This window comes from Echinops telfairi, unplaced genomic scaffold (assembly GCF_000313985.2).
Source record: "Echinops telfairi isolate 266 unplaced genomic scaffold, ASM31398v2 ScPeMD7_18;HRSCAF=68, whole genome shotgun sequence".
Taxonomy (NCBI): domain Eukaryota; kingdom Metazoa; phylum Chordata; class Mammalia; order Afrosoricida; family Tenrecidae; genus Echinops; species Echinops telfairi.
The window spans coordinates 9,944,605-9,956,956 of NW_022103915.1; the positions used below are offsets into that span (position 1 = coordinate 9,944,605).

Sequence of the window (12,352 nt, forward strand, 5' to 3'; positions counted from 1 at the left end):
TCTCAGTTCAGGTCAGAAGGGTGTCTGAGGACCATGGTCTGTCAGACCAGAGGGTCTGGGCTCCCTTCTGTACTGGAGTCTGTGCCCTACACTTTCTTCCATTCCAACCCTCCGTTGTAATTGCAATCAGAGTGGCCAGTCGTCGTAGCTGGGCACCGTCTAGGTCCTCTGGTCTCTGGGTGGGCAAGTGGATTTAACGGTGAACACCCGGGTGGAACCCCCAACACCTTCCGTGAGAACACCACCACTGGGTTTTGCAATGTGCTTTATTACTACCTTAGACACGAAAGCCCAGAGGGCGGTCACCAGACAACACTCTGACTCACACAGGCTTCTAGCTCTCTCCCCCAGCCCGACCAGGCCCAGGAGATGGCAGCTCTCAGGAGGGTGCGATCCTGCCATGGGCACTTCCGGCTGCTGCCCACTTGCTTTCCCTAGAGAAGAGGGCACCGGAGTGCACGGAAGTCCCACGGCAGTCGGCGGGACACACCTCAGTCTCTCTACCTGATTCCGTGTTCCTTTCATTTTGGTGCTTTAAGAATACATGGGGAACCCTCTGCCCTTCCCTGGGGAGATGAGGTCCAGAGAGGGGCAATGCTACCCCGGGTCGCAAGCTAGCTGCCTGGGGCCTGGACAGAGGCCCGTCGCCATGCCCCCAGAGCTGATCACTGGTATTACTGGCAGACAGGAGACCAGATATGCTTCCTCCGTATCTCTTATCTATGGGACAAAGCTCCTGCGATGTGGCAGTGACTTGGCCATTGAGGGGCTGGGGCTCTGGGCCTTCCTTCGCTCTTAAGATGCCCTGTGACCTGGAGGAGTCGGCCATCCTCCCTGGGCCTCATGGTGATGGAAAGGATGGAAAGTTCTCCAGGGTTCTCTAGGGGCCCTGATGTCCAGGGTTCTCTAGGGGCCCTGATGTCCAGGGTTCTCTAGGGGCCCTGATGTCCAGGGTTCTCTAGGGGCCCTGATGTCCTGAGCCTGGATGAAAGGAATGGGTCTCTCTGTGTTATCGATTGTGACTGCTCATTAATCAACTCAACCCGTGGGCATCCCGAGCTGCCAGTGTCCCCCCACCCCCCCCACCCCCTCATGGAAGCCTGCGGTCTTTCAGAAGAAGAGCCCATCTCAGGGGTGGACCACCTTTCCCAGGAAGAGGATGTTTCTGGTCTTGTTCTCCATGATGAGCACCAGGAAGGGCTTGTTGAACACAACCCTGAGGCTGTGCGCCTGCGCCACCCTGGCCATGATGACCATCCCCGTGGCACTGGCCGCCTGGGTGCCTGACTCGTCCACCTCCACCACGGCTTTGTGCACCATCTGCAGGGGAGACACGGGCATCACCGAGCTGCCAGGGATGGGCGATGCCCTCACAGCCATTTTCCCATGGACACCCCCCCACCCCCGAGCCTTTTGCGCCTCTGGAGCCAGGGCAAATAGGCTTCCCAGCCCCTGAGAGGTGCCCAGCACCAGATGTCACTGAATTCCCATGGGGCCTTTCTGGTAGAGAGGGTGACTCTCCAGAGAGAAAGGCGGCCCAGAGAGGTCAAGTAACTTAGTAGTGGCCACACAGCCAGTAAGGAAAACAGCTGGCGCTGGAGCCTTAGGCTTGGTTGCTTAGCACACACTCTCTCCCCTAAGGCACAGGTGTATGAGTATGGCTTCCCCAGGTGCAAAATGCAATCTGTTCTTCTTCCTTCAGGGAAGAGAGGAGAGAGAGAAAGGGGGAGGGGGAGGAATGGGAGGGGATGAGGAGGGAGAGGGAGAGAGAGCGTAAAGAACTTTGAAAGCAAAGGCCCAGGACTAACAGAGCTGACCTCGGGCACTTGCAGGGGGAGAGGAGGGGGATCAGGGAGGGAAGAGGCGGGGAGGAGGGGGATGGAGGGACAGGAGCAAAGACACCACCCAGGAGCCTCAGGACAGACCTCGGACACCTGGATGTTGGCCTGGTGGCTGAGGCCGCCCAGGTCAGCCTGGGAGCTGAAGATGTCTCCGATACCCAGCTGGGGGAGGGTTTTCTCCAGCTGGTAGGAGGCCTCCATGGAGAAGCGGGGAAGGTAGAGCTGTAGTTGCCTGGAAAGAGAAGAGGGTATGCCTTCAGATGTTTCCAAAGCCCGTTCCCTTCCTGAGCTCACCCCTGCCAGCTCCCCTCTCCCACCAAAGGCTCCCTTGGGCACCTGCTCAGCACCCTCATCTAGGGCGGAGCTCACCCCACCCTGGATTTGGCCTTGCGAATGGTCTTGGAGGGGCCCCCTGTCCCCTGACACTCAGCTTCCCCTCCCCTCCCTGTTCCCTGCAGCTGAGCCAGCCCCTGGGCCGGGACTTCCCAGGATGGCACTGCCCATGGAAACGGCTCCCCAGAGGGCGGAGTTGAGCGGCCTGGGGGGTCTCAACTCAAGTTGGTGGCCCCGTGTCACCAGGAGGCACCTCTTTCTCAGCTTCTTGAGCCACTCCTGCAGCGTCTGCTCCTTCAGCCCCTTCTCCACCCGCTCCAAGGAGGCCGCACGGGGGAGGACAAACAGCGCGGTGGCGTTGCCTTGGTAGGGGACGGCCACCACCCTGCAGGAGAGGTTGGGGTCTTGGAGGTAATAATAGAGGGCCTCGTCGGTCATCATGGGCACCTGCACCACCACGTCCTCGCTCACGTGGAAGGCCTTCTCCTGGGTCTTCTGGGGGCTGAAGCTCGTCTGCCACGGAGCTGGGGGGTCGAACGGGAGAAGGAGAAACTGTAAGAGGACTTGGTGAGGGGTCGCTGCCAGCGGAAAGAGAGTGGAGACAGTCCACCTTCCTTAGAGCGTCGTGGTCAGGGGCGGTGGCCCCTGAACCCACGTGGACTGTGGAGGCCAGGCACTTCCTAACGGTGGTGGGGTTGGGGCGGGTCACCCGCTTACATTCTAGAACAGGTTTATTTTTAATTTTTTTTTATTAATCATTTTATTGGGGAGGTGCTCTTACAGATTTTACTGCAATCCCTCTTTCAATCATATCAAGCACACTTGTACGTATGTTGCCATCAACATTCCCGGAACATTTTCTTTCTACGTGAGCCCTTGGTGTCAGCTCCTCTCTTTCAGCCCTCCTTCCCCTACCCTTCCACCCTCGTGAAGCCTTGATCCATGATATAGCATTAGTAGTATTTCATATCTTACACCGTCCATTGTCTCCCTTCACCCACTTTTCTATTACGTGTCCCCCTCTGGAGGTGTGGGGCTATGTATCCAACCTTGTGATGGGGTCCCCCTTAGAACAGTTTAATCAACGCAGACGTTACCTGTCTATAATTCACTGGTTCAAATATATCGAAAGAGTTGCACAATCACCACCACAATCAGTTTTAGAGCCTTTTCTTCATGTTTGGGCTCATGATCAGCTCCCCGTCGCCCCCACCCCCACCCCAGGAGCCCTGGGCATTGTGGTTACTCATTGGACACCTGGAGACCAGCGGTTCGAGACCACCAACCACTCAGCAGAGACCACCAACCACTCCTGGGGGGAAGCGGAGGCTTTCTACTCCCATACAGAGCGACAGTCTCAGAAACCCACAGGGGCGGTTCTGCCCTGTCCTACGAGTCCGAAGGGGACAGTGAGTTTTTTCATCTCTCCCCTGCCCCCCTGGCCCCCTGCCCCAGCTTCTCTTACATAACCATACGAAAAGATTCATCTTTAAAAAAAGAGAGAGAAACTATTCATCTAGTGTTCCCCAAACAAATCAAACTCCTTGCCATCGGGTCAACGCGGGCGCACAGCAACCCCTGTAGCTGTCTGAGACTGCTGTTGACAGGAGTAGAAGCTCCAGTCTTTCTCTCTTGGAGCCACAGGTGGTTTCAAACCGCCAACCACTCAGATCGAAGTCCGACAAGGAACCACTACACCACCGGGACTACCTGGGATAATTTGCTAAGTTGTATGTTCAATCACCTCTTCCTCCCCGCCCCCACCCCCACCCCGTGTACATGAATGGCCAGTGCTTCTTTGCTTCAAGCCCTTTCAGCTGGAGAACATGGTCATTGGAACGCAGCTTCCAGATAGCGGGCGGCACCCTCATTTTCTCCCCGTCCTCAGCCAGGCCCCTCGGGACAAGGTGTGGCGCCAGGAGAAGCAGCAGTAGGCCCTCTGGCAGAGGTCAGGCTGTTGGCCTGAACCAGAAGTGAGCATTTGCTGGGGGCGGGGGCGGGGAGGAGCCATCTCAAAGGAAAGGGTGCTTGCCTACAGATGTCTAACCCAACCCAACAGCCCCTGCGTCCAACGAAGGGGCGGGGGCTGTGCAGTGCCCTCTGAGGTCCCCAGCCCAGGGCCCCACCCTGGTGAGCGGGCTGCACTTGCTTTGGCGGTGACCAGGAGGGACTCATTTTGGAGTGTGTGGAAGCAGTCGGTTCAAGTTCCCCAGGGGCTCTTCCTCTGTGGGCCAAAAGCACGCCCTTCCGTAGTGGTGCCAAGAGCTATGCACTGGAAGCTCACCCGAAGGTCGGAGGGTCTTCTCCACCCAGTGGTGGCTCCTCAGAAGAAAGTCCTGGAGACCGACTGCCGGGGAACCCGGCCTTCGCAAACCCTGTGGAGCACAGTTCTACGGGGACACTCCTGGGGTCTCCAGGAGGGACGTGACTGGTCACCAGGTGACGGTATCATCCGGCCTGTGCCTGCCCGTGGGTTTCCCTGCATCACAGACACCACCCCCCCTGCGTGGGCAAGGGGGCTGGGTGAGGGCAGATGGAGAGGGCCTGGGTTCAGGGCCAGGCACTTACCTTTAAAGAAAACGAAGTTCGCCAGGACCAGGACGGTGTCACGGTCGAGACTCTTGATCAGGTCCACGACCTTGCCTTTGGTTCGGTTGGCCACGTAATCGTTGATTTGCTTTTCAGCCCCCTGGGGGTCCTCGAAGTTGCTGGTGAGAGCTTCGGCCAGGTACAGCGTCTTGGCAGCCCTCAGGAAGGTGTCCCGGATCCCCAGCTTCTGGTCCACGAACAGGGCATTGCCCAGGATCAGCTGGCGGCTGTCCTGGGGCTGGCTCAGCTTCAGCCGAAGCTGCCGGAAGGCCTTGTGCAGCTGCTCCTCCCCCTGGGGGTCCTGGGGGTCCTGGGGGCTGAGGCCTAGGCATTCCAGGATCTGCGTCTTGGTGTGGGCCCGGGCCCCCAGGGCGAGCATGGCCAGGGACATGGAGATGCCGATCGGGGAGAAGAAGACGTTGGAACCAGGCTCGGCTGCAGCCAAGGCCCTGTAGAGGTTGAAGGCCAAGTCCCTGTTGCTGGCAGCCACTGCGACTGCTGTGGAGAGCTCCTTGGCTTTCCTCCTGGACTCACGGCGGCCGATGGTGGTCATCCCGGGGCTGAGAAGCATCAGGCACAAGACGAGGAGGAGCTGCATGGTGGCCGCCCTGCGTTCTGGCAGGAAGAGACCGTTCTAGGAGAAGAGAGGAGAGGGAACCGCCTAGGAGGCCCACAAGCCAGCAAGTGGCAGGCCAAGGACAGGTTGGGGGATGTAGGGAGAGGAAGGAGGAGGCGGCGGAGGAGGGCATACAGCTTGCTGCAGGACATTGGTCAGCGGTCCAGGACCCGCCCTGCCACCCCTATCTGGTGGGCATGCACATGTGGACGGAGGGTTCTCTGTGCTTCACTTTTCTGCCACCCCTGAGCTCCCAGGGTCCCCCCTTATCTGCCCTCACCCTCACCCAGGGGCACTGGTGGTTCCCAGGGCGACTTCTCGCCTTCCATGAGAGAGGCACAATTTCAAAGCGAGTTTCTGTTGGCCACTGTGCCAAAGAAGCTGGGCCTGGCCAGTACACCCACCCCGTCGGGGAACAGGTTTCAGCAGAGTTTACGGACTAAGATGGACTGGGAAGAAAGGCCCGGCCTGCCGGCCACTTCCAGTCATGGGGATGGGGCAGGATGGGGCAGTGTTTCCATCTCCTTGGCATGGGGATCTCGGAGAGTCAGAGGCTGACTCCAGGGCAGCTGACTGCCATACCACACCTGGGTTTATCACTGGGGCTGGGTGACTTACCCGCTGCCCAGCCTCCCTGGCGCGCCTGCGTTCAGCGGGGGAGGGGTACGTCCAGAGGCCTCTGCGTTACAGGGAACCCCTCACTGTCCTTCCTGCCGGGCTCTCGGCCCAGCTCCACTTGACAGATGCCCACCCTGAGGTTTCCTCCACCCGGCTTGGTCCCTGCCCCGATGCTGGAAGCTCTGCCGCCGGTGTGGCAGCAGGTGGACAGGGTCCAGTGGAGTATCCGGACTAAGACTACGAAGAAAGGCCTGGCCGTCGAGCTCTGAATACTAGCTGATGGCAACGCTGTGGGTCACAACGGGCAACGCTGTGGGTCACAACGGGCAACGCTGTGGGTCACAACGGGCAATGCTGTGGGTCACAACGGGCGATTGTCTGGGGCACCGTGGAAGCCCAGGCAGCATTTTGTTTGTCCAGGAGTCAGAGGGCAGCTAAAAGGATAATGGGAGGTTCCATTCTGCCCACCCCCACCCTGAGGTGACCACTCTCAGCCAGAGCACAGACGGTCCCCTGCCCTCACCACCACCACCTGACCCGCTCCAGGGCCCCCACTAGTGTGTCTGAGCCTCCTCTGGTCGGCGCTCCTGCCTTGGTCTCTGCAGGTAATGAAGAAACACCGCCCTGGCTCCCACCCTGCTCCTCTCTCTGGGCAGGGCCCTTGGCAGAGATTTCTCAGAGGATGGACTGCGGAGGTGGTGTGATCTCTGGGTCCTCTAAAGCATCATGTTTTCCCTCCGTACGATGTGCTCCTTCGGTGTAACCGTGGCTACCAGGAACCTTCTAGAGAGATAGCTCAGCTCCACTGACCTTGTGGTGAGGGAGGAAGGCAGAGGGGAGGGGAGGGAGGAAGGCAGGCAAGGAGAGGAGGGAGGTCCCCGCTTTGTAGATAAGCATGGAGCTGCTAGATTCAAAAGAATTCCATAAGGCAGGGCAACTTCCTGCTCCCTGGAGCCCAGAGGCAGCCCCCCTGGTGGGCCTGGGAGAGAGGGTTGGCTGACTGCCCCCTCCACACCCCACTGCTCCCCTCACTCCATTCTCCCACCCAGGCAGCTGGCCAGGTGACAGTGAACAAGGCCCTCTACAAGTCAAGCTTCTTCCTGAGCTCAAAGGCCCTGCTGTGGGTGGTAACCAGCACCGTGCTCCTCCCCCAGGTGAACACCTGATCCACAGAGCTCCTCCCCCCTCCCCTGCTCTGGGGTCTCCCTACCGAGCAGGGCCTTTGGTGAGAAGGCCCAGCTCCATGTAAGCTCCCTGGATGTCGAGTGTAAACCTCAGACCTTCTGCTCCATCTGAATCAACACGTGCCCCGTTTCAATCAGAGCTGCTGCCCATTGAGGTGTGTGTGTGTGTGGGGGGGTGTGCGTGCTGGGGGGGTGTCCCTGAGTGGTCAAGCACTAAATGTGGTTTCTTGGGACCCACTGAGAGGCCCCTTGGAAGAAAGACCTAGAGACCTGGAGGGTCATGACTTTGGGCATCTGCCTCTTCCTTTGTCAACCCCCCACCGGTGGTATCACCGGGCATCACCATGAGTCACCGTGGACCCCATGTCGATGCTTTGGTTTGATCTGTTTATTGAATGGCTACGAGGGCCACAGGCTCAGAAACCCACAGGGGCAGTTGGACACGGTTCCGTTGGGTCACCATGGGCTGGCATCGACCCGAGGGCAGTGAGTTGGGGGTTGGGGGCTAGCCTCAATGTCTGTGAGGACATTTATTCTTCACCCAGAGTAGACGGGGCTCAGCCCAGTTTATGGATGAACATGCTGAGGCTCAGGCCCTGGCGGTGTCGTGGGTACATGTTGGGGCTCGATCTTCATGGTCAGAAGTTTGAAACCACCTGCAGCTCCTAGGAGCCAGCCTGGGCCCGATGGCAGGGGCTTCGGTTTGGAGATGCTGAGCCTCCAGGAAACACTAGCTCAGCCCGTTCAGGGACGGAGCCCGGATTCCGACCTGGACAGCTCTGCCTCTGGGGCACGCACTCTCTCTGCTCCCCCTCCAGGGAGGAGAGGTGACTCTGGGCCTGCCTGGGAGCCTGGGGCTGGAACACAGAGAGCCCTGAAACAAGGGTTTCTGCAGCAGTGGGTCTGAGACGTGAGATGAGATCAGTGCCATCCAGCCATCTGTCAATCTGAAGACAAGGGGCCTGGAGGAGGTGGGAGAAGCATGCTGAGGGCAGGGGGGTGGGGGGGGGATGTCAGTCTTCCCACCAGGCACCCCAAACTGCTACCTGATTCCCCAAACTTCAGACAAAGCCAGGCCCAGCCAGGTATCCAAATACCTGTTCAATATCTGCCTACCTTCAAACAGGAGGGAAGGCCTGGCACGGGGGTGGGGGTGGGAGGGAGAGACACTGGGAGAGGGCAAGACCAGGTCACTTTTGCCCCAGGACAGAGGAAGGGATGGCAAATACCTCTCCTGATGCCCCTTGCTACCTCCTGTCCACTTGTGTGGCTGGTCAATTGCTCTCTCCAAAATAGGTCTCAAATCTGCTGGGCACACTCCATCCTTGCAGAAGCCCCTCCGTCCCTCGCCTGGGCCCAGGGAAGTGCCCCTTCCTGACTTTAAGCCAGCTCCTTCGGTCACCCATGCTGTGGTCAGTGTCCTCCTTGGGAATCTTTGGGAGAATTGGACTTTGCTAACCCACAAAGGACCCGCTCTGCCTGCCCTCTCTGGCCCCACTCTGACTGACCCCACCCCAGCCCCCACACCCCCCACCTGCTTCTTCTATACCCATCTCTTCTTTTGGTCCATCATGGGAGCCCAGCAGACACCACCCTGGGCCCTGGCACGTCCCCACCTTTGACTGGACACGTGCCCCACTCTCCCCCTTTCTCTTAAGGCCAGCTCCTCCCTCCTGCTGTCCACCCTAGACACTAGCTCATGTCTCTAAAAGTCCTGCCAATCACTGTGACACACGGCCGAGTCTATTCGAGGCCCCCAGGATGGAGTAACACTGCCCCCCAGGCTGGCCAAGGCTGGCATCATTTACCAAAGCCTATCGCTGCATTTGCCCGCCCCCCCCCCCCCCACTGTCACTGGATGGATTTGAACCACCAGCCTTCTGGCTGGCAGCCCAGCACTTAGCAGTGTGGTACCCGGCTCATTTCCCAGCATGTATACAGGTGTGGAGACAAGCGCCCAGCCTCTCTCCAGCTACAAAATGTGGTCGGGGCAGCCAGGACTCTCCTAATGCTCCCTGTACCTTGGCGGAATGAATGAATGAATCATCAAAGGCACCTGCCCCTCTGCTCTGGAATTCGTCAGTGGTGGGCCACTTGCTGGACACTGACCAGCAGCTAAAGAGCCACATGGGGCCTCCTTTGCTCACAGTTTTGGTCCTGGGATCCGGGCCCGGCCTCGGTTTCCGCGGTCTGGGGAGAAGGATGCATTTCCCTCTGATGGTTGCATTTCTCCCGGGGCCCATCAGGGGGAAATGTTAAAGGACCCTCTGATTTGTTTTGACATTGGGTGCATTCCACAGACCGGGCAGCCCCGGGGCCACCCTGAGGCCGCCTCTCCTCAGGGCAGGGGCGGTGTTTAGCATTGTTGCTGACACTGGGGGCCAGGACTTCGAGCCCACACAACTAGAGCCCTCCGTCTCTGAGCTCTGTCAGCCTCCTTGCTGGATCTTGCAACCTCCCATGCTGTTGACCTTGGGGTCACTCTGGGTCCTGGAGGGACGGCCACCTCCACTGCAGGACCTTAGCAGCGTCCTTGGCCACTGGACACAGTAGCAGCATGCCCCTGCCCCAACCAAACCCACTGCAGACATTGCTAAGGGCACTCCCAGGGGCCTGGGGACCAGCCCCACCTGCCGGAGAAGCCCTGCCTCCTGGAACCCTCCCAGTCAGGCCAGGGGTCTGCGGAGGATGAACTATTTCCACTTGACTTATGAGGAAACTGAGGCCCGGGACGGGTGAGTGCCAGGACACGGCCACACAGTGGGTGGAGAGATGCCCCCCCCCCCCACTTGGTCACTTCCACCAGCGCACCCCAAACCAAACCTGCTGCCACCGAGTCACTGCCGACTCATAGTGACCTTGTGCATTTCTGAGACAGTCACTCTTTACGGGAGTAGAAAGCCCAGTCTTTCTCCTGCGGAGCCAGCTGCTGGTGCTTTCGAACTGCCAACCTTCCGGATCACAGTCCAATGGATAACAACTGCGCTGTCAGGGGTGCCACCAAAGCTCTTAAGTCTCCCATCCAGAGTCCTTCCTCTGCTGTCCCCATGTCTGCCCCCAGCCCTTGCCAGGGAGCCCCCATCTGCAGTCCAGCCTTTGTACTTACTCTGCCCTATGGTCAAGCTCAGAGGCAGTGGAGGTGGTATCTGTCAGTCAGGCTCAGGAGAGGACAGAAGGCTGACTGGGCCTGAGACTGCGCTGTCTGGCTCAAGCTCCACCCTCCTGCTCCTGCCCCTGCTCCCTCCTGGAAGCTTTTCAGCCAGCAGGCAGGCTGGGGTCAAAACTAAGTCAGCCAAAAGTTCCCCGGGGCTACCTGCTCAGTGTCCTGCAAGCCACACACAGCAGCCACAGTTGCCTGGCATGCCTGGACCACCTGGGGAGAGGGCCCACTTTAGCAAACCAACCATGACTGGGCTCCCCATGTCAGTCTCTGCAGCCCACCCAGGTCCCACATGCCTCTGTGTTTCCTGGTCTCCCAGACATTCAAGGGGCTCCCGGTCTCAGAGTGGCCGAGTTGAGGGGTGACTGTCCAGTCCCCTCTATTGCCAGAATCCGGAAGGTGTTAGGGATTTCTCAGTGTGATGCATCAAGTTGGGGACAGTGTGGGGACTCAGTGCTCAGTTGTCTGACACCCCTAGTCCCCCAGTGACGGGCCTTTTTAGGGGAGTTAACAAGTTACCACCAGTCAGGATCAGGAAAGAGGGGTCGTACAGTCGGGGGTCCAGAGGCATCACTCCTCAATCAGCAGCCAAGTCTCTCTCCCTGCTCCTCAGTTTCGCAGCCTTATGGCCCCTTGACCTCCACTTTCCTGGGCCGGGACCCCCACTGCTGCTCTGGCTCCCAGTCTCATAGCTGCTCCTCTTACTCTGTCCCATGGTCTCGGGCGCCTCTGGCCTTGACCTCTGTCACTTCAGATAGAGATCTGGAACGTGTTCTTCTGATAGCCCTGGGCTTCCTCCCTCTCTGACCTTCCTGGTTGCTGCGTGCTATCACATCACCTCCCACCTGGTGAATGCAACCTTCCCGGCACATCTGGGTCTTGTTTCGGGTCCGAGCCCGGCCATCTCACCCAGGGTCTCCCACCCAACGTGCTGTCCTCCTCGGTGATGGCTCAGAAGCAGTGGGCTGAAGAGTGTTCTGTTACAAGCCTCAGGGTTTCCGGAAGTAAATCGCCGGGCTGGTCTTCCTGTTGGATCTCAGTCTGGAAACTGTGCTAAAACTGCAGATGGCGTTCGAAATACTGGAGTCATGGCGTCCAGTATCCCAGCAACATGCAAGCCGCCAGGATGTGCACACGGATGGAAGGTGGAACGTTAGGAAGTCACTTGTCGTTGTCCCCAACAGGTGCTGCTGCATCAGTTCTGCCTCATGGCAACCCTGTGTACCACAGACCCAATCACTGCCCTGGCCCTCAATGGTCCCACTGAGGGCCTTCCTCTTTTCTGCTGACCCTCACTTTCCTAAGCATGATGTCCTTGTCCAGGGACGGGTCCCTCCTGGTAACACGACCAAAGGCTGTGATACGAAGTCTTTCCATTCTCCCTTCCCAGGCGTATCCTGGCTTTGCTTCATCCAAGTCAGATTGCTTCCCGCTGGTCATCCGTGCTATTTTTAATATTTGTCACCAACCCCATCATTAAAAGTTCCCCAAGCTCCTTGACACATTGCCCGACTTTTTCATGCGCATGTGAATTATTGAAGGTACCATGGCACCTTCAGTCCTCAAAGCCATGCCTTTGCTTTTGAATGCTTTATAGGGATCTTTTGCATTGATTCCTAAACTAGGGTCTATAGAATGGAAATGGGTGTTATATGCCTGCTGCAGGCTACATACACACCCCACACCCCATCCAGATGTCTACTACACAGAACCTACAAATTATACACCAGCACTTGCTGATGAAGATTGAAGATGGCAGCCTTCAATGTGGGTGACAACTCAATGGAAAGAATACCAAAATCCTTACAGCTGGAGAGGCATCATCATGATACATGAAGACTCCGTCTTGGTAGGATCCAGTCATTGAAACAGCATCCACCCATGGAAACAGCAGTCATGAGATCACGACATATTATAAGTCTGTTGCACGAGACCTCTTGAAAGATTGAAAAGCAAGGATGCTACTTTGAGTGCTAAGGTGCACCTGACTCAAGCCATGTGATTTCCAATC

General features: G+C 58.2%; 1 protein-coding gene across 2 annotated transcripts; it reads right to left on the bottom strand.

Annotated features, from left to right (window-relative positions):
• Positions 1-248: 248 nt before the first annotated feature.
• On the bottom strand, positions 249-5,449 carry SERPINA5 (serpin family A member 5). Of its 2 annotated transcripts, none has more exons than XM_004699096.2 (4): positions 4,743-5,449; positions 2,428-2,698; positions 1,926-2,073; positions 249-1,320 (listed from the first exon to the last, which is right to left on the bottom strand). In XM_004699096.2, exons 1-4 carry the CDS (start codon positions 5,359-5,361, stop codon positions 1,129-1,131), a joined length of 1,230 nt encoding a protein of 409 aa, XP_004699153.1. In that variant the 5' UTR covers positions 5,362-5,449; the 3' UTR covers positions 249-1,128. The 2 variants fall into 2 exon arrangements, with proteins under 2 accessions (XP_004699153.1, XP_045143765.1); XM_045287830.1 differs by lacking the exon at positions 249-1,320 and adding an exon at positions 1,403-1,696.
• Positions 5,450-12,352: the final 6,903 nt, after the last annotated feature.